This window comes from Cannabis sativa, chromosome 5 (genome assembly GCF_029168945.1).
Source record: "Cannabis sativa cultivar Pink pepper isolate KNU-18-1 chromosome 5, ASM2916894v1, whole genome shotgun sequence".
Classification (NCBI taxonomy): Eukaryota; Viridiplantae; Streptophyta; class Magnoliopsida; order Rosales; family Cannabaceae; genus Cannabis; species Cannabis sativa.
Window position 1 is genome coordinate 35,304,203 of NC_083605.1, and position 24,546 is coordinate 35,328,748.

Sequence of the window (24,546 nt, forward strand, 5' to 3'; positions counted from 1 at the left end):
CCAAAACCACACCCATCAACCTAGGCTATCTTATTTTAAAATTCATACTTGATGTGGACAAGCCTAATATGATTAAGGCACTTCCCTTTGGTTTTCTTCTTAGCTACCTTTTTCCTCTCTTAGGAATTCCTACCCTACATGAAAAGAAAAATGATCCTACCTCTAGTGACATTCTAGGATCCAAAACTTTCAAGGCTATGGGTTACAAATTCCTTAACAATGAGTGGGTGTTCACACCCAAAAGAGGGCAAAGAATGCAAAATGATTTGGAGAGTGATGATGAAGAAATTAATTTGCCCGCAAGTGAAAGTGAAGAAGAAGAAGAAGAAGAAGAAGAAGAGATGCCTCCTCAAGCTCCTCCCATGCCTACTTTTCCCCAATTTAACCTTGAGAAAGCTTTTACTCGTCTTCACACTTCGGTTGACAACCAATTTCAAACCTTGAGGAATGATCTCAACTCACAACTCACCAACCTCAACAATGACATCAACACCATGAGGAGTGACATGGTGCATGGGTTTGCTAATGTGCAAGAGGAGATGGCACAATGGAGGGCATACATGGATCGCTTTGGCCCCCCACCAAACTAGTTCTTGCATTATTTTTTTGGCTTATTTAGTCTCTTTATATTTTTTTTGGTTGTGTGCAAAGGCTTCATGCCTCTTGACTTTGTGTTAGTTGGTCCTTTTTCTTTGTTTTATTTATTTATTTTTTTTTTGTTGTTTGTTTGTTGTGTTGAATGTTATTTTGGATGTTATGTTTTTTTTTTTAATGCATTGGCATGTTGCTTTGTTTTTATTTTTATTATTTTTTTTTCTCTTTTCTTTTATATTTTGTGAATTCCTTGCCACCCTTTTTGATGAATCAAAAGGGGGAGAACAACTATTGATTTTTTTGGCATCATCTCAAATTTTTTTTGGTATCTAATCCTTTTATCATAAGTAAAAATTGACGGGGAGTTTACAAATTCATGCAAGGTAAAATTAAAAGGTAAATTTTTTTCTTGTACACATTAAGGGGGAGCTAATCCAACTTACTTTGCTTAAATTTTTTCTTTCCCTTTCAAAATAATCAAATATTTGATATCATCAAAAAGGGGGAGATTGTTAACTCAAACTTTTCGATCTCCTTGTTTTGATGATTAGCAAATATTTGATTATTATTTGTTACTAATGTTTTATTGATTTTGTAGCAAATTTAAAAGAGAAAATAAATATTTTGGTATTTTTACCAAACTTTTAAAAGCAACACTAAATGGACTCAACAAGCATATCAAGAGCAAAAGATTCATCAAGGGATCAACAACTCAAGACCCTATTCAAAAGAGGTCTTCAAAATCCCAAAGTCAAAAAGTCAACCCGAAAGTCAAAGTCAAAGTCAAAGTCAAGGTCAACTCTTAAAAATCAACTTGGGATCAAAAACATGCAAATCAAGCTAGGAGGCTCTTCTACATCAAGACTACTCAAAATTAAATGGTATAAATCTACTTTAGTCTTGTTAAAGTGATTTGCATAGCACACTAAGTTTTTATAAATTTGAATTTTGGCCCATTCACTAACTTGTGCAACAAGTTTTCTCACACGATAGTTTAAAAATTTTTTTGATTGAATTTCTAAATTACATTTTGTTTAACTAAGAGAACAAAGTTGGAATTTCTGAAATCGGATAATCGAGTAAGAAGTTATGCGCGTTTAAGTCCCGAAAAATGGCACTTTTGCCTTCGGTCGGTCATCGAATTCCGGATGGCAACCGGAATTCCGGTTGTAATCAATCCGGAATTCCGGTTCCCATCCGGACTTCCGGTTCATGGCTGACCTCACCTCGGGAAACGTGCTAACGGCTATAAACGGCTAGTTTTTTATCAAACACTATATAAACTCGATTTTTCTTTCAAAAAATAAGTTGGTTGAGCATTTATTACATATATCTAACCTATCTAAGTGAGATTAAGGAGCTTCTAAGTTTGAAATCCAAACCAACACATTTCACACACTTTGAGCCAAAATTTGATTTTATTCATCTTAAGTGTGCTTGCTTTTCACTCTAGGTTTCCATTGTATCATCATATTTCTAGAGTGATTTTAGCTTGTATATCAAACACATTTCCATATTGTGATTGAGGTGAGGTTGGCACCGGTTTTTGTGAACAACCCGGAAATAGTGAGATTGGCACTTTAACAATCCGAGAAAGAGGTTAATAGTCCTCGGGGGTGCGAAACTATTGTAAGAGGTTTGGAAATACCTTGGTGAAAATTTCTCGGTTGTAAGGGTTAGTCAAGCCCGTTAACTTGGCTCGATATTGGAACTCAAAGCTAGGTCCATAGCTTTGAAGACCAAGGACGTAGGTGGCATAGTTCTACCGAACCTTGTAAAAATCGAGAGTTTGCATTTTCTAATCCTTAAACTCTTTACTTTACAAGTTTAATTATTTGTCTTAATATATTTCTTGCCATACTACTTGCTTTTACTTGATTAATTGACTAATTGCATAATTTTGTGTTAAAAGTTTTAATTTTCCGAAATTAGTTTAAATTTCCAATTCACCCCCCCTCTTGGAAACATATCTTGGGCTAACACATCTCCATGCTCAAGTCCCTGTTTGACTCTGACACGATTACAAACATCCTGAAAGGGGGAAGGCCTTGCGGCCAAGGGAGAGATAGGTGGATTTGGACTAAGGAAGGAAGCGGTAAGTTCACCACTAAGTCTGCTTATTTGTTACAGGCGATGGAGAGAGCCCCTGCTTGTGTGGTGGCGCCGACCTTGTGGAACAAACTTTGGAAGTCCAAAATTCTAGAAAGACACAAAATCCTTTGGTGGAGTATCCTCTCGAATGCTCTACCAGTCCGCGGCCTCCTGGCTAGGAGAATCCCAATTGATGACGAGACGTGCCCTTTGTGTGGGGAGGCTGCGGAATCGATGGAACACATGTTCCTTTATTACAACTTTGCTTACCATCTCTAGAGGTCCTCCCCATGGGGGGTGTTCCCGATCCATGGTTCTGGTGGTCAGGTTTGGGATTGGGTTAAATTTCTTTAGAACATGAGGTTGAATGGGGTGGACCCAGACAAGCTGTTCATTTATGCTTCAATCGTCGTGGACACAATATGGAAACCCCGTAATGACAAGGTACATAATTGTCAACCGAGTAACATTGTGACTGCCATTGACTTTATCTCTCATTGTTATACAGATTATGGCTCATGTTTATTCCCTCCGACGTTACCTGTGGCTTCTCCTGTTTGGACCCCTCTGCCGGATGACTGGATCAAAATCAACTATGATGCCAAGGTTGGTGGAGAGTCCATGTGCATTGCGGCCCTGGCTAGAGATCACACAGGGACGGTGGTGTGGGCTGCTATTTCCATGCTCAACTTCAGAGACCCTCTGATTGGAGAGGCGGCGGCATGTCGTCTTGCTTTAGAATCAACTAGAATCAGAAATTATAACTATGTCTTGGTGGAGAGTGATTCAGAAATTGTTATCAAAGCGCTGAAAGGATTGCACTTTATTTGGAATACTGATAATTATGTCTCTTTTTGTAATCAACTCTCTAATTGTTTTTTATCTTGTAATTTTTCGTTTATTCCTAGAGTTTGTAACTTTACTGCTCATAATGTGGCTAGATGGGCTTTGACCCAAAACATTGCAGGTTTTGTAGAGCCATCATCGATACCTAAAACTATCCTTTGTAATGACTGTGAGGTCTAATTTTCTATCTATATAACGCTTTATTATCAAAAAAAAATTGATACGGTATTTAACGGAATGGTAATAATATAAATTGATAAAAACAAGCATACGTTATTTAATCTGTCCAAAAAAATGTGATATGTAAGTATATAAAATTGAAAATATAAGATACTTATGTCGTATATTTTTTAAAAGATAGTGTAAATAATATTCATGTATTTTAATTGAGAAATTTTGAAGGGAATTTTGTGCCTAGCATAATATTAATTTAATATTAGTTTTTACTTATTTTAATTTAATAAAAATTATAAAAAATTGCTATTAGTTATATGACGTGATCATAATAGTGCTAGTATTTTGGTACTCCAAATATTTTAAGAACATCACTATTTGGCACCAATAATACTTAATACTTTCTATATGTAGTGTTATCGATATTCTTTAAAAGTTATTTATTTTAAGTTATATGAGACTCGATACTTAATATAGAAATCACACAATATATGAGAAGATTATAAAAGTTTATTTTTTTATGGTATAAATAAATAATGCTAAGGAGTTATGAATTTTTTTGTTTTTTACATTTATATGGACTTTTTTTATACCATATTTTTGTAAAAAAAAAAAAAAAGATAGAAATCTCATATTTGTAAACAATAATAAGCTTTGCAGGAAAAGTCTCCCGAAAAATTGTCATTGATTGTCATTGCCGATAAAATCACAGGAAAAGTTACCGAAAAAGTTATTGTCTTCAGAAAAGTTACCGTCGTCGGAAAAATTACCGTCATCGAAAAAAATCACTGGAAAAGTTACAAGAAATAGATGTCTCAAATATAAACAAAAATAGAACCGATTCTATAATATAATGAATAAAAATAAATAACTCAAACCAGTTATAATTGATATATAACCGATTCTGTAACATAATGAATAAAAACAAATAAAATAAAATAACTCAAACTAATTATAATTAAAATGAAACCAGTTCTATAACAATGTTTTAATGAATAAAAACAAATAGCACGAAATAACTTAAACTGGTTATAACTAAATTAGAACCGGTTATATAACATAATGAATGAATATTTTAGAGGTAGATATGGTATGTGTGTAATTATTTGGTGGGTTGGAGCATGTTGAATGAATGTTTTTGTTTGAGCTATTTTATTTAACTGGTTTTTGTGTGTGAGTTTTTATCATAGTTGCTTTACGAAACCGATTTTTTTGTCTTAAATTTTTAACTAGTTGATAAATATAATCGGTTTTTTTATATTATATTTGAGTTATTGTGTGTTATTATTTGTGTTTATTTATTTTGTTATGGAACAATTTCTTTTCATATTTATGCCTCAATATTTTTTGAAATTGATCTCCATATTTTTTTTAAAAAAATATAATCAGTTTTATGATATATTATGTGTTATGAGGTTTTTTATCTCAGAACTAGTTTTGTTTTTAATTTGTGTTTCAGTGTTTTAGGAACTTTTAATTATAATCGGTTTGAATTATTGCATGTTACTTGTTTGTATTCATTATGTTATATAACCGGTTCTATTTTAGTTATAACCGGTTTTGAGTTATTTCGTATTATTGGTTTTTATTCATTATAACGCTGTTATAGAACCGGTTCTATTTTAATTATAACTAGTTTGAGTTATTTTATGTTATTTATTTTTATTTATTATGTTACAAAACCGGTTATATTTTAATTATAACCGGTTTGAGTTATAACTTTTTATTCATAGAACCGGTTATATTTTTAGTTATATCTGAGACATCTACTTTTGGTGACTTTTCTAGTGACTTTTTGAGCGACGGGGATTTTTTCGGCGACTATTCTGGTGACGGTGACTTTTTCGATAACTTTTCTGGCAACATTAACTTTTTCAGTAATTTTTCCAGGGCCGACTACTTTTCCAGTGACTTTTTCGGTACTGATGACTTTCCGAAAAGACTTATTGTTGTTTTACAAATATGAGATTTCCATATTTTCTTACAAAAATATGACATAAAAAAACTCATATAAATGTAAAAAAAAAAAAATAATAAAGAAACCCGTAACCATATGGTATTATTTATTTATGCCATAAAAAAGTAAACTATACCCTCAATTCTCATATTTATGAAAATTATCCATACTTAATTACATCAATAATAGTCAGGCAAGTCTCAAGCCAATTGAGGGCTTTGGGCCAAAAAATTTAATTGAGTTTTTTTATGTGAATTTTTTTATGTTTTTTTTTTATATATATATAATGGTGAAAATTTTAAATTTAGTAATTTTTAAATATAATTGGATATTTTTTTAATAAATATTAAATGTAATATCTTAAAAAATAAATTAAATATTTTTTTTTAAAAAAAAGTAGTTATATTTTTTAATAAATAATAAATAAAAAAAATAGTATTTTTACAAAATAAATTTGAAGCATTTTTGTTAAAGAGTTTTTTTGGGCCTGGGTGTCTTGGGTACCCTTGAGCAAGATGCCAGACACTTTTAATAGAGAAATACTAAGAGGAAATTAGATAGTATACTCATTTAATTTTAGATGTTTTGATTTTTACTTTTATTTTTATAATTTTTAAAATATACCTACTTTTATAGATGATGTCTCAATTATACCTTCAGATTAATGCAAATTATATGTTAGACTTAAGTAGAGAGTGAGGGTGAATTGGGCAACCCATAATGGATACAAAAAAGAGCACTATAAGAAATATTACTTTTACCAGCACAGTTCGCTACTGCACTAGTAAAAGTAACTTTTACCAACGTATTTTGCAAACTATGCTGGCAAAAAGATCAAAGTTTTACCAGCGCACATTTGCAGTGACTAAAATCTAACTTTTACTAGTATATTTACGTGCTGGAAAAAGTTATTTTTGCCAGTACTTTTCATTTTGTGCTGGCAAAAATTCTAATACCAACGTTGATTTGTCAACCCTTTTTGCCAACACATTAGAAGTAAATTCTATTTTACCAGCGCAATATTGCTATTGCTATAATTAAATATTAAATTTATTAGTTTAATATAATAATTTTTATAAATTATCGCTAACTAATCATAAAATAACACGTCTACAAAGTATTAAATACCACTAGTGCCAATTAAGAATACTCCTTTTAATATTAGTGGTCACCGTAGAGATTCAAGTAATAATTGTATGAGTTTGGCCGGTCAATTTAGAGATACAAGCTTCGAAGCAATAGTATTATTGGGGTCTCCCAAAATCATGCCCAACCTAATTCTTTTAACCAATCTCATACGGACAAATCTTTAAAGTCACTGATTCCAACAGATTGCTGATCTCACAAGTAAACCAAACCAAAACCCTAAAGCAAAAGCAAAAGCCAAAACCAGAGCAAGCTAAAGATAGAATTTAGAAAAAAATTAAAAAATTGGACCTACTCATTATTACTTATAACATCTTTTTTTTCAACTCAAAAGCGTATAGTATTATAATTCAATAATTCTATTTTTGGCAACTTAGTAAGAAAGCTGGAGCTAAAAATAGAGAAAAGAAGTGGTTCGGTGTGGTGAGATGGCTTCATTAACTGCTGCTACACCTCTCTCCCCTTTGAGGAATTTAAAGCCTTCTCTTATTGATCATCATCAAACTTTTCTTTTTTCTAATAGAAGAAGATCCAACAAGAAGAAGAACCAAGCTATTGTTCCTGTAAAACACTCTTTCTTTTCTTTTCTTTATTTGTTTATTTATTAGGAAGAAATTAACAGTTAATGTTAGATTAATTAATTTTGGTCAGGTTGCGAGGTTATTTGGGCCAGCTATATTTGAAGCATCAAAATTGAAGGTTCTTTTCTTAGGAGTGGATGAAAAGAAGCACCCAGGGAATCTCCCAAGAACTTATACACTCACACATAGTGATATAACCTCTAAACTCACCTTAGCCATATCCCAGACTATAAACAATTCTCAGGTAGCACCCAATCACATATTTATTTATTTTAATTAATCCATATGATTCCAAAAAGAAAACCCAGTTGCCAGATCTTCTATTTTTATATATATGATCCAAAAACAGAGGGGGAAACGAGGGAACACAGCATAACAGAAATTCCTAAAAGTGATTTTTTTTTTTTTTTTGAAAAGAAAAAGGAAAACTTGGGGTTATAATTAATTGATTAGAGATTGAATATTGTGACAGTTGCAGGGATGGTATAATAAGTTACAAAGAGATGAAGTTGTTGCAGAGTGGAAAAAATTCAAAGGAAAAATGTCTCTTCATGTTCATTGTCACATAAGTGGAGGCCATTTTTTATTAGACTTATGTGCAAGGCTTAGATTCTTCATCTTCAGCAAAGAACTTCCTGTGGTACTTTACATCTCTTTATTTCTTTCATTTAAAGCATAAAGATCAAAACTTTATAGTTAATTAATTTTGAAAAATGGAATATAGGTTTTGAAAGCCTTTGTTCATGGAGATGAAGATTTGTTGAACAATTACCCAGAATTACAGGAGGCTTTGGTATGGGTCTATTTTCACTCGAATGTTCCTGAGTTCAACAAGGTGGAATGCTGGGGCCCACTGAAGGAGGCTGTGAATGGGCCCTACTTTGAAAGTAAGAAGTTGAGGAAATTGAATCCCGCAAGTAATTGGGAGTTGCCTGAAAAGTGTGTTGAAGATTGTAACTGTTGCTTTCCTCCAATGAGCTCAATTTCGTGGTCTGAATCTGAACAAGTTTCCAATTGAACTCAAATTAATTGGGCCCACAAAAAACGCCATCAAAAGTTAAACGGCGTTGTTTCACCTCGTGGTTTGTGTGTTATTATAAATATAAATATATATTTTTTTGGATTAATTAATGTAGGGCTTTGTAAATTTGTCGATTTTACACTGTAAATACGTGTTATACTTTCTTCCACAAATTTTAATCAACAAATGTTATTCCTACTTAATTATACCACTTAAATATAGATTAATACAAGTAGGCATCTTATTCTTAAAACAAAAATTATATAGATAAATTAACTTAAAAGTTTATGGGAGAAAAAGTCATCTAGTCCAATTATAATCCATCTAACAGAATCAGATTAGTTGTTACATTTGATTCAATAAATAATCAACATTTGATTCAATAAATAATCAACCTCAACCAATCCAATTATCTTATATTTGTTATCCAATTGTATTTATATTTTTTTAAAATATATTTATCAATTTTATATATTTATTTATTTTATTTAAAATATATGCTAATTAATTTTATTATATGTACACACATGAGATTACATAAGGAAAAAAAACTAAATCCAAAATATCATAAATCACATATTTTTAGCATTAATAAATATATTTTAAAAGTGGTTATAAGTATAATCTAATAGTTTTATACTTCTTCTCACAAAAAGAGACCTCAGGTTTGAATCTGTAATACCCGTACATTTTACAAAAATATTAATTTTTATTTACAAGCGTTAAACGCGAAAAATCATAATGTTGTATTTTTATTTAATACTTGAAAATATTTACAACTTGCTAGTTTTTGTACAAAAGATAAAATATATAATAAATAAATATAATTGTGACATAAATTTTAATAGCGTAAATAAATAAATAGTGCGCCCTAGACTGTCGGCAGTTATATGCCCCTCAGCGAGTTCACACACAGGCGTTAAAACTTCCACTCGCCACCGACCTGCTAGACTTTTATTTACCTTGGTCTGGACATGGTAATTTGATAAGGGTGAGCTACTAAACTCAGTAAGAAAATGTGCGTCAAGTAGTCATATAAATAAAAATAAAGCACAACTAGAACGTACATGCACATATTCAGACAAATAGCAATACATAAACTTAATTTTATCACTAGTAACTAATAACTATATTCTAAGCTAAATCACATAAAATTGATTATGCCTGAGTCCAACTTTGGCAAATAAACCCGAGCTATTAGACTAAATGGCGGACAGCTGAGTTCAGTAAAATCATACCCACTACTAAATGGCCCCCTATCTACCATATAGAACCAACAGACAAGTATTTAATCATTATCTTCTCGGCCAAATCATCGCATAAGTTACAATCATCTAATTTAAATAATGTTTAACTACTATACATTATTTAAATAGCACAACACATCATAACCATAACTTTATTTAAATAATGTAAATTTATTGTACCATCCATTATTCAAACTACATGTACATATTTATTGCTTAAATAATGCAAATCCATATTGTACCGTCTAATATTTAAACAACATAATATAATAATGAACAAATAAAAGAAGATAGAAATCGTATACCTCACTCTCACTCCTATTGAACATTATTTCATACAAAAAACTTAAAAGTTTCTACTTAATTTCCTTACCTCGAATGTGGAGTCCTAACATTGATTGCAATGAAAGTGATCTTTGAGAAATGATTATCTTACGAAAAAAAAATCTAAATTTTATACGTATTAATTAGAATTTATCATAATGCTATATATATATATAAATGAGACTTTGACCTTAAATCTACAAACCCAAAATTACAAAATGATACCTTAAATTCTAAAAGAAATTTGGTAGAGCACTAAAAATTTGAATGTGAAATTGGTGGTGGTGGTGATGTAAGGCTTAAATCTTGAAGAGAGAAGTACAACTTGGAGAAAACTAGCCATAGATAGCTTCTGCTACAAAGGTTTAGTGGAAATGAAAGTCTTAGGCTCTATTTATAGGTTTGAACTTAACCACACCTCATTTACTTAACCTAACTCACTTCGCTTTATTATCTTAAGTTTATGTTCAAATTTAAATTAAGTAATTGAATAAACTAATTTTGGAAAAACACTTGGAATTTTTTTCTATCATTATATCCTGTTAGTTACAGAAGAATTCAAGTTATGAACTCTTTTATATGCAGTGAAGAAGAATGAAGCAGAACAAGAAAAGAAAGAAAAACAGGGGAAATGAACTTGATGGAATTTGAGAGAGAAATGTCACTGCTCAATATGAAACGATTCAGGCAGTGAGTGTATTTATATATTAAGTATGTTAGCAATTACAAAGGAGTTAGTTAAACCAACTAACTGTAACAAATTTTACAACTAATCTTTAATAGTAAAAGGCTAATTGATTTAACTAACACGTGATACAAAAACATTAAGTAATTGCTTCAGTTTGAATGGACTCATCTTCAGCTTCCGAGGTTTTGTAAAAATATCAGCCACCTGATTGCTTGAGTCAACATAGCGTACATCCAGCTTATTGGCTAAGACTCGATCTTGGATGAAGTGAAGATCCACTTTAATATGTTTGGTTCTTGCATGAAAAACGGGATTAGATGCAAGAGAGCCAGCTCCCATGTTGTCACACCAGAGAATAGGGGTTTGAAAAATGAGGAGAGATAATTCATCAAGGAGTGATTACAACCACATGATTTGAAGTTGCTAAGGTTAGGGCCCTATACTCGAATTCTGTGCTGGATCTAGCAACAACTTGTTGCTTTTTGGAGCACCAACTTATGAGATTACCACCTAGAAATATGTTGTAGCCAGAGGTGGATTTCTTGTCAATGGAACAACCACCCCAATCAGCATCCGTGAAGCCTTGGAGATTTAGAACCTGTGCCGGTTTGAATGCGAGGCCAAGGTTTTGAGTGCCAACCAAATATCTGAGAACACGTTTACAAGCTCCCCAATGTTCTGTGTTAGGTTGAGACATGAATTGGCTAAGTCAATTTACAGCAAAGGCTATGTCAGGTCTGGAGTGGCATAAATATTGTAATGCCCCAATGATGCTTCTATATTCTATAGCATTCTGCAAAAAAGAACCCAAGTCATGGTTTAGTTTAGCATTGGAGCACAATGGAGTGGATTGTGGCTTGGATTGTCAGCATGTTGGTTCTAGTTAATAAGTCTTTGATATATTTTTGGTGAGTGAGATAAATTGTATTATTGTCTTTTTGGACTTCAAAATCCAGAAAATAACTGATAGGGCCGAGTTGTTTGAGAGCAAACTTATGGGAAACTTATTTAACAAGGTGTGCAGTAGTACTACATTTATAGTGCTCTACTTTTATCCTTCTAATAAAAATTATTTTTGGTATAACATTATTATTAGTGTCATTTTCGTACACATAACATTTTTAAATATTCTATCTTATATGTTTTCTTAGGAGAAGTTTGCATGGCAACTTTTCGTTTGTACGTTCAAGAAGGAATATACGATGAGCTTGTAAAAAAGTTTTTCAATTTTTTTGTTTCAGAATACAGAGGATAACATAGCTCAACTTTTAGAATGGGAGATGGTCTTATATATTATAATTTATAATGAAGCTTTAAACTCAAAAAGAGTGAAATTCTAACCTAACACAATAAATATCCTAAATGTGCTAAATTTTGAGAGATAATATTTATTAGTACCGCCTAATGCTGCTCCACCAAGAAGAGTTGCATTCAATATCCATTATAAAAACGTGTGACTTCCTTCTCTCTCTCCATGGGTAGGAAAAAGAAAGAATTTCAGGAGCTTGAGATTCGGACCTTAGGGTTTGTGGAGCTGGAGCTGAAGCTGCCGGAGCAAGTGAAAGAGCCCCCCTCGATCCAACTGAACGTCGAGGTGTTGATGATCGATCCAAATGCAAAGCCTAGTTTCAAATCTTTGGCAGATGAGGCTGAGGTTACTGATTTCCAAACTTCAGCAAAGGAGACGTGGAGTAATTTCAAGGCTAACCAGGTAAGGACTCCCTCTACCAAACTTGAATTTATTGAACCCCTAAAACAGGGTGACTATTTAATTGCATAAATTAATATGGATGAAGTTGAATCTGAGGCTTCTCACTAGAAAAGCTCAGTTGTTTATGTGGTTCTTGGGGCGAATCTGCCATTTCGAGTATTTGAAGGTTTTGCCAAATGGATATGGGGAAACTTGGGAATTGATCGAATAGTGAGAATACATTCAGGCTTTACTCTAGTTAGTTTCAGAGACGAAGCTACTAGGGGCATTATTTTGGAGACAGGGGTTGTGCACTTTGATAAGAAACCGGTAGTCATCAGACCTTGGTCGACTGATATTGATTCGATGAACGTAGTAAAATCTGTACCTGTTTGGATCCGCCTCAATGGCCTCACTTTGCAATATTGGGGGAAAAACACCTTAAGTGCTCTTGTAAGTACCATTGGTAATCCCATTATGATTGACAAAATTACTAGGGATGGGTCGATGATTCGATTTGCTAGGGTCCTTGTGGATATGCCTATAAATGAGAAGCCTCCTAATAGCATCAGTTTTGTGAATGAAAAGAACCAACTCATGGAGCAGTCAGTCAAATTTGAATGTCTGCCAACTTCATGTGCTACCTCCGGCTTACTAGGTCATAATATCAGTTCCTGTGCTAAAGAGAAAGGGTATGTGTGGATCAAAAAAACCAAACTAGACCAAGTTAAGAAAAAGTTGTAGAAAAGAAGAATGATGAACACCATGATCAAGCAACTACTAATGTGGCTGCTGATGAAGCTTTGGTGAATTAGATTTTTCCTGAGGAGAAAGGGGAGACATTTAGTTATGTGGATACTACTGGAACTAATCTGGAAATGCAAGCTCATGTTCAAGATGACCAATGGATTATACCTCGTAGGAATAGCATGAAACCACAGCTTGACATGCCTAATAAGGATATTTTAACAACCTTTGTTAATGCCTTTGAGGCTCTTCTTGAGCCATTGAAGCTGACTGCTCCTCTCCCCTTGACTGATGGAGTGGTGTAACATCCTTTGTTGGAACGTTAGAGGCATGAATAAAGGCAATAAGCAAGTGTCTAATGTAGATATTTGCCGTTTGAATAAGGTTGGGATAGCTTTGCTTTTGGAAATTAAGGTTGTGCCCTAAATAAAACCCATTTCAATATAATCAGATTTATTAATTAATAAAGATCAGAAATCGCATCTTATGTTGCATGGTTCACATGATTTATTTCATGATTGTTTAATGTATAAATTCTATTAAGTCCAGAACATATGTATTTGTTCATGATTATAGTGTTGTCAGCACAGTAAAATATAATCATGATTATATGTTCAAAAGTTTTAATTTCCTGATTTGTCAGTTCACTAGAGTTAGACTGGCATGATAATTAGCGATAGGTATACTTACACCTTGGATAAGTGTTATGTCCTTTCCAGGGCATTGGCAAAGTTTACCAATATCGGATGTATAGAGTATACATTGGAAGGGACCGATATTGATCTTAGATAAGATATCATAAGCTTATTGTTATATCTTTCTAAGTCAATATCATTGGTTGATCTTAGGTATATGGATCTTAATCCTAACATGGTTAGGTTCGATCTCAAGAGTGTTATTTGTGTTCTTTGATTTGTTAGTTAAGCCTACCTTTTGGTCTAGGTGATAGTGATATGTACATTTTGGAAACATGATAGTACAATTGAGTGGGAGTGCTAAACATAGATATGGAATCTGTAGTTTCTATCTGGACATAGAAATGAAACGATGATTTCCTTCAAGCTTGGCTGAATAGAGATAAATGATTGAGATCTCATTTCAGTAATTATATTAGTTTGCTGAAATATCATTCATAGGTAGCTAAGTGTTTGAAGGATAAATTGTTGGGTTTTATGCCCTAAATAAAACTCCATTTCAATGTAATCCATTTTATACAATATCAATAAAGAAACAGAAGTATTTTTCATTCATTTATATGTTTTGGTTCACCTTATCAATTGTTTGTCTATTTGATTTATAAATTCATCCAAACCCTTTTCACATACTTGATCCTGTTTATTGTGTTGTCAACACAGTGGAAAGTAAACATGACTATGTGATTAAAGATTCCTAGATTTATCAGAACACTGGGGTTTTACTGATTTGACAATCTACAACAGAGTTTACTTGCATTTGGAGAAATGCTATGTTCTTTCCAGAGCATTGGTTAATGTAAAGCTTGGGTTGGATGCATGGAGTATGCATCGGAAGGGACCGATATTGAACTTTGACATAGATTTATTAAACTTATCGTAATATCTATTCAAGTCAATATCACCTAGTTCATCCTAGATCAAATAATCTTAATCCTGATATGATTAGGTTCAATCTCAAGAGTGTTATTCGTGTTCTTTGATTTGTTAGTTAAGCCTACTTTTGGGTCAGGGTGATACGTACATTTTGGGAACACGGTAGTGCAATTGAGTGGGAGCGCTAACATAAATATAGAATCTATAGCTTCTATCTGGCAAATAGAAAGTAAAGGATGATTTCCTTCGAGCTTGACCAAACAAAAATAAATGGTGGAGTACTCATTTCACTTAGCTGAAATATCATTTATACGGGGTTAAGTGTTTTTAGGATAAAATACATTGTAGGGTGTTACGGTAATCTAATCCATTTACAGTGTAGATCATCTATATAGAGGATCATTGATCAAATTAGGATTATAACAATGGATAACTAATGGCGTGTCGATATGGTGGAACATATAGAGCGTTCTATATACTGAGAGTGCAATTCTAAGTTCTATGCGTGGATTCAACGAAGAATTAATAAGTTAGTGAATTTAAGATGTAAATTCTTGATCTGCTTATTGGAAGCTCAAATATATAGACCCATGGTCCCCACACTAGTTGAGACAATACTACTTGTAAGACTCATTTAATTGGTTTTGATTAATCAATTATAATTCTCAAATTAGACTATGTCTATTTGTGAATTTTTCACTAAGCAAGGGCGAAACTGTAAAGAAAGAGTTTCTAGGGTATATTTGTTAATTGAGATGCTTTGTTTGGTCTAATTAATAAATATGATAAATGAAAATATTATTTAATAATTATTTATAGTTATTAAATAGTTGAAATTGACATTTAAATGGTTGAATTTGAAAATTGGCGTTTTTGAGAAAATGAGATGCAGAAATGATAAAACAGCAAAATTACAAAAGTGAGGCCCAAATCCACTAAGCCATGGCCGGCCACTTATGTAGGCTTTATCATTTAATATTTTCATTATTTTAATGCCAAATAATTCAAACCTAACCCTATGTGGCATGCTATAAATAGATAGTGATGGCTTCAGGAAAAAGTAACTTTTGCATCTTATTCCTTTCAGAGAAAAACCTGAGTCATCACACTAAACCTAACCGCCACTCTTCTTTCTTCTTCTTCCTTGATTGTTTCGAACCCTCTTAGTGATAGAGTAGTGCCCACACACAGCAAGTAGTACCTCAATCATAGTGTGGAAGATCGTGAAGAAAGCAATTCAACAAGAAAGACATTCGAGCTCAGATCTTGATAATACTCTGCGACAAAAAGGATACAAGGGTTAGAGATCTGAGGGGAAGGAGACATATTATTCCGCTGCACCCAATGTAAGATTTCTCATACCTTATATGTGTTTATTTATAATCGTTTTAGAAGTTCATATATAGGGTGTTAATCAACATACTTGTGAGTAGATCTAAGATCCTGGTAAAATAATTTCCAACATAAAATACATTGAAGGGTAGAACGGTAAATTTGTCCCTATTCAGTGTAGATCATCTATAGAGGATCCTTGACTATTAAGATTGTAACAATGGATAATCATAACGTATCTATATCGTGGTAGATATAGAGCATTCTATATAACTGAGAGTGTATTCAATTCCAAGTTCTATAGTGGTTCAATGAGGAATTAATAAGTTGAGAATTTACTTGGTGAATTCTAGATCTACTTATTGAAAGCTCGGTTATATAGGCCCATGGTCCCCTCATTAGTTGAGATAATACTGCTTGCAGACTCAGTTAATTGATTTTAATTAATCAATTATAATTCTAAAATTAGACTATGTCTTATTTATGAATTTTCAATAAGCAAGGACTTAATTGTGAAGAAAAGAGATTTTGGAGTCAATTTGTTAATTAAGAGACTTTGTATGGTCTAATTAATAAATTACATAAATGGCAATTTTATTTAGTAATTAATTATAATTATTAAATAAATAGTTTTGGCATTTATAAGGATTGAATTGGAAAATATAGTATTATTGAAAAGAAGAATAAGTGGTTGAAAAAGTGGCAAAATTGTAACTAGTAATTGGCTCACTAAAGTGTACAGCCAAGTGTGGAATTTTTCCTAATATTTTATTCTTTTTTTAATCCATATAATTCAATCCTAAGCCCTAGTTGAAACACTATAGAAGGAACATGATGCTCTCATCTCATCCACACTTTAACACTTTGTCAAACTAATGTCATCTTGACTATTCAACCAAACCTAGATGAGAGAGTTCCTTCTATAGAGATTTCACCTCCTTCATTATTCTTCCTATTTCGGCCTATAGTGAGTGAGTGACATGCCCACACATTGCAAGTCAAGTACTCAATCATAGTGAGTAAGACGGTGGTAACCAAACCCGAAGGGGAGAAAGAGATCCAGGTTCAGATCTTGATAATGCTCTGCTACAGAAAGGAATCAATGGCTATAGATCTTGAACGGAATGAGTCATTATATTCTGCTGCAATCAATGTAAGGTTTTCTTAAACCCTTATGTGTTTATTTCATTGTTTTAGTGAATTCATATTTAGGATGTTAATTCAACATACATGTTAGTAAATCTAGATCGTGGTAAAATATTCCCAACAAAAAGATGATAAATAATAATTTCCTCAACTAGAGTTATTACACTAGTATTATTGTTGAGGTTAGGCTGCTTGTTCTCTGACAAAAGCAGTTCGTCATGTGGAAGTTTTGGAAGATGATGAGCAGTTTGTTCATTGTAAAATAAAGGTAGTGGGCTTGAATTATATATTTATTCTCACTGCTGTGTATGGTTTGAATATTGTTGGTGAAAGGAGATCATTATGGGACTCTCTAAGTGGTTTTGGGCATTTAAAGATTTTTTGGTTGATCTTGGGAGATTTTAATGCTATGTTCAATATGGAGGACAGAGTTGGGGGTAAAGCAGTGGCTCATTCAGAAGTTGCGGATGCTCAAAATTGGCTCTCTTGGGGATAGGTTGATGCTTTAAAATGCACCGGTTCCAATTTTACTTGGTCTAACAAACATGAACAGTGTGATAGGATTTTTTTCTAAACTTGATAGAGTCTTCAAGAATGAAAGTTGGTTCGATCTCTTCCCCAACATCGAGGGAGTTTATAGTTGGGACACTTGCTCAGACCACAACTATTGTGTTATCAAGAAGTTAGAAATAGGCAAAATGGGTTGTAAACTGTTGCAACTTTTGGATGGATCACCCTAGCTTCAAAGATACTGTGATGGCTAACTGGAGTAAAAGAATGATGGGCAAAGACCTCAGCAAAATCATGGGCAAACTCAATAGACTGAAACACTGTCTTAAGGGCTTTAGCATGGAGGAATTTGGCGATATTACCCAGATCTATCAATTAGCCAAAGATGATTACAATACTACCCTGATGTGTCTTGCTAGTAATCCTACAAATATCACCTTGCATGCTGAAGAACAAGCCTCTAAGGAGCAATTTGAAACAGCCCATAAAAGATATGCCAACTATATGCAACAACTTAGCAAAATCAATTGGCTTCGTTATGGTGATGACTGTAACGTCCCCGCTTCAAGCCTCCATTGGGCCCTTACACCCACGGAATGAATGGCTCTTATACACGAGTACGTCACTCTGGCTGCTTCCTGGATTGATGACTGACCCTACAGACCAACACAAGTGTTTCCAGCGTGCTTTGTCCTCACTCACACGCATCCTGGGAAAACTTCCCAGGAGGTCACCCATCCTTGAAATTGCTCCAAGGCCAAGCACGCTTAACTGTGGAGTTCTTTCGAGATGGGCTACCGAAAAACAAGATGCACCTTGTTGACATAGGTAGTACCAATCAATCCATTTAAGCTCTCTTCAACTGTGTAGTCCCATACCTACACAGTCTCAGAATAATCCCACTTGACCTTCCCCAGGCGGTGTGGGATTGCACAGCTTACCCGGTATTTCCCCTTACGGATCACGGGACTACTGACTGTCACAATCACCCCCCCTTACGAGGTCCGACGTCCTCGTCGACCACACTTCCGGCTGGGTCAAGGCTCTGATACCATTTGTAACGTCCCCGCTTCAAGCCTCCATTGGGCCCTTACACCCACGGAATGAATGGCTCTTATACACGAGTACGTCACTCTGGCTGCTTCCTGGATTGATGACTGACCCTACAGACCAACACAAGTGTTTCCAGCGTGCTTTGTCCTCACTCACACGCATCCTGGGAAAACTTCCCAGGAGGTCACCCATCCTTGAAATTGCTCCAAGGCCAAGCACGCTTAACTGTGGAGTTCTTTCGAGATGGGCTACCGAAAAACAAGATGCACCTTGTTGACATAGGTAGTACCAATCAATCCATTTAAGCTCTCTTCAACTGTGTAGTCCCATACCTACACAGTCTCAGAATAATCCCACTTGACCTTCCCCAGGCGGTGTGGGATTGCACAGCTTACCCGGTATTTCCCCTTACGGATCACGGGACTACTGACTGTCACAATGACAACTCCAAGTTCTTTCATGCTAGTTTAAAGAAAAGAAAGGATGTTAACCGCATAACCACCTATATGGTTGATGGTGTGGTTATCGATGACTATGATAGTGTCATTAACCACTATTTTGAACATTTTAGGAATTTCATGGGGGCTAAAAGTTTGGCTTCAAGCAGGCTTAATGAAGAATGTTTAGATCATGGACACAAGTTGTCTTTACAGCAACAAATCCAAATCACTAGACTCTTTTCGAAAAAAGAAGTAAAGGATGCCATGTTCAGCATTAACCAACTTAAAAGTCTGCGACCAGACGATTTTGGTGCTAGCTTTTTTAAGGGGCTTTGGTTTGAAATAGGAGATGAAATTTCTGATGCAATCCTTTCCTTTTTTGAGATAGGGTTGATTCTAAAGGTCATGAACAGAACCACCATATCTTTGATTCCTAAATCAAACAACCCTGCTTCAGCGGTGTACTACAGGCATATTGCTTGTTGCAACACTTTATAAATGTATTTCCAAGCTGTTGTGTTCTAGATTGAGTGAGGTCTTACCCTCTCTTGTCCATAGAAATCAATGAGCGTTTATCAAGAAAAGATTGCTTGCTCATAATATTCTTATTTTTACGGATTTGCTCAAAGGCTACACTAGGAAAAATTTGTCGTCTTGTTGCTTGATGAAGATTGATTTTAGCAAGGCTTATGATACGGTTGATTGGCAATTCATCTCAAACTTACTAATGGCTTGTGTTTCCCAACCGAGTTCATTAAGTGGATCCTGGTTTTCCTTTGTGGTACCTCATATACTCTGATGATGAATGGAAGATTGCATGGTTCATTTCAAGGAAAAAAAAAGTTCCTCATCAAGGAGACCCCATTTCCCCCCTCCTTTTTGTGCCTGTTATGGAATACCTCACCCGGATGTTATCTCTTGCTTCAAGATCTAATGGCTTCAGGTATCACCCAATGTGTAAGCAATTGAAACTCATCAATCTCTGTTTTGCTGATGATATGGTTATTTTTTACAAGGGTAATGCCTCTTCTCTTACCATAATTAATGAAACTTTTGCGAAATTTTGCAATGCCACGGGTTTAGCTACTAACAAATGAAAATCCTCCATTTATTTTGGGGGAATTTCGACTGAAATCAAAAAGAGTCTGCTGGACATTATTGATATGGAGGAGGGATCTTTCCCTTTGAAGTATCTCGGGATTAAACTGTTGGAAATATTTTACCACGATCTAGATTTACTAACAAGTATGTTTCATTAACATCCTAATATGAATTCTAAAACAATGAAATAAACACATAAGGGTTTAAGAAAACCTTACATTGGGTGCAGCAAAATATAATGACTCCTTCCGTTCAGATGTCTAACCCTTGATTCCTTTCTGTAGCAGAGCATCACCAAGATTTGAACCTGGATCTCTTTCTCTCCTTCTTAAGCCCGATTTTCCTTCTTGTTGGTTGGATTCTTCACAGTCTTACACACTATGATTGAGATACCACTTGATGTGTGTGCGCACTCACTCTATCACTCAAGGTTCAAAAATTGAAGAAGAAGAAAAGAGAGGAAGAGGGTGGCGGTTAGGGTATAGGTAGAAGGCTTAGAATTTTTCTCTGAAGGAATGAGATGCATCATCTTTTCCTGAAGCCATCACTACCTATTTATAGGTAACCACCTAGGTTTAGGTTAGATTTATTTGGCATTAAAATAATGTTAGGCTATTTTTAGCCTATGTTTTGGATCTAATTTATGTGCGTTTTTAGCTGTGTTGGGACGGAATTACGCTTGTTTTCTATGTTTTCAGGTTCTTTGGAATAAAAGAGGTCTCGGGTGCAGAAATTCGTTAAAAGATGTGCTGAGCCGAAGAAAACACAATTTCTGAGTAATTGTGCACATCTGGCCGCGGCTAAACACAACCTGGCCGCGGCTAGATTTCGAAATTCTAGGAGGCTTCAGTCGTCGCGGCGATGAAGAGGCTCGCCGCGGCCATTTAAAAGATACAGAGAGACCCCTTATTTTCAATTATCTCGCCGCGGCGAGAGGAAGCTTAGCCGCGGCGAGATCCCGTACGGACCAGGGGCATTTTCGTCCATCGAACCCTAAATTTCAGCTATAAATAGAAAACTGCGATTGGAAGTCTGGGGGAGCGATCAGAAACCCTAAAATACAGCTGAGAGCGGCAGGAAGAGCACAGAGATTGAAGTGAAGATCCAGAATTCATCCACCAACAGTTCTTTTCTTTATTCCTCTTTAATTTCTTTATGTTGAATAATGCTATAGGAATGGTTATGGATTTGTTTTTGAACTAAATTTCCCATTTAGGGAGGATGATGATTGTTGTTTAATGTTTTGCCTAGTTAATGTTTAATTACCATTCCTCAATTCTTGTGTGTGAAATTATCTTAATTTGTTCTTAATTTCATGTTTAAGATTGATCACCTTGTGCATGCTCTATGATCTCAATTCGAAATCTGAAAAGTGAGAATTGAGAATGCTAAAATTAAGATAATCAATGTTCTATGTGAAACGAAAGTATTTGCATGACTTATGTGACGAGTAGATTATTACTTAATGCTGATTTCATGTTAGTTTAATTAAGGAATTAATTAGATAACATGTGGTTTAGAATCTAGAAGATCTGAAAGGAGCTAGGTTATTTCATAATCTGTCATTCACTCCAAGAATAGGATAGTAATTAATCATTAACGATTTGGGTAAACAACAACAGGATTCTCCTCCCTATTATCTCATCTTGCTCAACTTTAAATTGTGTTATTAAGTTTTCTGAATTTCTTTCATATTTTACTGTTTTTAAATCATAATTGCTTCCGATTTACTGAATAGAATCATAAGTATAATTTAGTGGTATTTAATCCAATTTCCTGTGGGATCGACCTCACCTGTGTTAGATTTACTACTTGATTGCGTATACTTGCGTAGCGTTTATAAAGAATAGCAACAAGTTTTTGGCGCCGTTGCCGGGGAATTGTTAAAGATTAATATTACATAAAATTATACTAACTTCTACTTTGGTATATTTTCTCTTACTGATTTTCTAACCTTTTTCTTGCAATAATTTCTTGATCTATTTCAGGAATCCTAAGTGCATGCGCCGTCAAGGACAAACAGTCATATTACCAGTTGATCCTGAAATCGAGAAAACTTGCAGGAGGAATCGAAAGAACAAGAGGCAAGAAAGAGTTTCAGCAACTGCTGAAACATCAAAGATCATGGCTGCCAATGTGAACAATAATGCTGGAAACAATGGGGGTAATAACGGTAATAATGGAGGTGCCGTGGAAGATCAAGCTAATGGCCGTAGCTTGAGAGATTACATTCTCCCAACTCTTACGGGGGTTCAGTCATGCATTAGGCCACCGGCAGTGGATGCTAACAACTTCGAAATCAAGCCTGCCATACTACAAATGGTGCAGTCTTCAGTCCAGTTTGGTGGACTCCCTTCTGAAGACCCCAATCTGCATCTATCGAACTTCATGGAGTTATGTCAGACCTTCAAAGTCAATGGGGTTAGTGATGACGCCATCCGTTTGAGACTGTTTCCATTCTCACTGAGAGCGCGAGCCAAGAGTTGGTTGATCTCCTTGCCACCAAATTCTATAGCAACATGGACAGACTTAGCAACAAAATTTCTGTCTAAATTCTTCCCTCCAGCAAAGTCTGCAAAGCTGCGAGGAGAAATAAACAACTTCTGTCAGCAAGATAATGAATCTCTCCATGAGGCTTGGGAGAGGTTTAAAGATCTAATCGGAAAATGCCCTCATCATGGCATAGAAAAGTGGATGCTGGTTCACAATTTCTACAACGGGTTGGTTGGTAACACTAGAACTCTGATAGATGCAGCAGCTGGTGGAGCTTTTATGAGAAAGAGTGCTAATGAGGCTTACGATCTATTGGAGGAGATGGCTCTAAATAATCAGCAGTGGCCAACCGAAAGGAGTCAAACTAAGAAAGTAGCTGGTGTGCTAGAGGTTGATGCCATCACAAAGTTGACAGCTCAAGTTGAGGCCTTGACAAAGCTGATTGCAGGGCAAGCTAAACAAGCCCAAGTTATTTGTGAGATATGTGGAGGCAACCATCACTTTTCAGAGTGTCAGGCAGATGTGGATAATTTGCCAATGGATCAAGAAAAAGCCATTGGGAACTACTCCCAAAATAATAATTATGGGCACAACCAACAGGGGTTCTACCAGCAGAGAAATCAGCCCCAACAAAACCAACAACAAAGTCCTAGTGGAGGCTCCAATATCCAAGCTGATTTATTGCTCCAATTCATGATGGAAACTAGAGCCTCTATTAAAACTCTAGAAACTCAAATGGAACAATTGTCTACTCAAGTGGCAAACCAAGCTCAAGGAAATTCACCTAGCACTAGTGAGGCAAAAGGAAAAGAGCAATGTAAAGCAATTTCCTTGAGGAGTGGAAAGAGTTATGAAGGACCTAGTGGCAAGCAACCAGTTGAAGATGGGGTTCAGGATCAACAGGCACAGACACCGGCACCAAAGGAAAAGAAGGCTACTGGTAGCCCTGGACCACCACAACAGTCTCCACCAATCAGTATTGATCATCATGTGAAGATACCTTATCCTCAGAGACTCCGAAAGACCAATCTAGACAAGCAGTTTACAAAATTCCTAGAGGTCTTCAAAAGACTACACATCAACATTCCTTTTGCTGAAGCCTTGGAACAAATGCCCCGTTATGTGAAGTTCATGAAGGAGATATTGTCTAAGAAGAGAAAAATGGAGGACTATGAAACAGTGGCATTAACTGAGGAGTGTAGCGCCATTTTGCAAAAGAAACTACCGCCCAAGCTTAAAGATCCGGGTAGTTTCAATATTCCATGCTCTATAGGGGGTTCGGTGGAAACTAAAGCTCTATGTGATCTGGGAGCAAGCATTAATCTAATGCCTTTGTCTGTCTTCAAAAGGCTAGGATTGGGAAAAGCAAAGCCCACAACAGTGACTTTACAACTAGCGGATCGTTCTCTGACTCATCCTCGTGGGATAATTGAAGATGTACTGGTGAAGGTTGGTAAGTTTATCTTCCCTGCTGATTTCCTAATTCTTGATATGGAGGAAGATTCAACTATTCCCATTATTTTGGGAAGACCATTCTTAGCCACGGGGCGAGCATTAATAGATGTTCAAAAGGGGGAGTTAAAGTTGCGAGTGCAAGATGAAGAGGTCAATTTTAATGTTTTTGCCCCAACTGACATTCCTACCTGTTGCAAGATTGAGGTGGTGAAGGGTTCTTTTGTTAAAACTGATAAGAAGAAAGCAAAGCCTAAAGAGCGACTTCGAACGATTCAGCGTCGTTGGAAAAGATTGATGTGTGGTAGTTCTGAAGGTGAGCTTACTCTTGTGCAAAACTCTGAA

At 35.0% G+C, this 24,546-nt stretch overlaps 2 protein-coding genes and 1 non-coding gene across 3 annotated transcripts; 2 read left to right on the forward strand and 1 right to left on the reverse strand.

Annotated features, from left to right (window-relative positions):
• Positions 1–6,865: 6,865 nt before the first annotated feature.
• On the forward strand, positions 6,866–8,613 carry LOC115716985 (protein STAY-GREEN homolog, chloroplastic). Its single transcript, XM_030645910.2, has 4 exons — positions 6,866–7,371; positions 7,460–7,633; positions 7,862–8,029; positions 8,114–8,613. The coding sequence occupies exons 1-4, from the start codon at positions 7,237–7,239 to the stop codon at positions 8,405–8,407; spliced, it is 771 nt and encodes a 256-aa protein (XP_030501770.2). The 5' UTR covers positions 6,866–7,236; the 3' UTR covers positions 8,408–8,613.
• Positions 8,614–19,221: 10,608 nt separating this feature from the next.
• Positions 19,222–19,653, forward strand: LOC133038296 (uncharacterized). Its single transcript, XM_061116396.1, has one exon. It carries the CDS (start codon positions 19,222–19,224, stop codon positions 19,651–19,653), a length of 432 nt encoding a protein of 143 aa, XP_060972379.1.
• A 3,180-nt stretch (positions 19,654–22,833) lies between these two features.
• On the reverse strand, positions 22,834–22,940 carry LOC133038597 (small nucleolar RNA R71). Its single transcript, XR_009688095.1, has one exon. It is a non-coding gene; the product is annotated as a small nucleolar RNA R71 (small nucleolar RNA).
• Positions 22,941–24,546: the final 1,606 nt, after the last annotated feature.

What these genes read in the sequence shown, in the direction of transcription:
- LOC115716985 (XM_030645910.2), top strand. Translation starts at nt 7,237, where the DNA reads ATGGCTTCATTAACTGCTGCTACACCTCTCTCCCCTTTGAGGAATTTA. An exon ending in AGAACCAAGCTATTGTTCCT is followed by an intron (nt 7,372 to 7,459) that starts GTAAAACACTCT and finishes AATTTTGGTCAG; the next exon opens with GTTGCGAGGTTATTTGGGCC. An exon ending in TCAGCAAAGAACTTCCTGTG is followed by an intron (nt 8,030 to 8,113) that starts GTACTTTACATC and finishes AATGGAATATAG; the next exon opens with GTTTTGAAAGCCTTTGTTCA.
- LOC133038296 (XM_061116396.1), top strand. Translation starts at nt 19,222, where the DNA reads ATGGTTGATGGTGTGGTTATCGATGACTATGATAGTGTCATTAACCAC.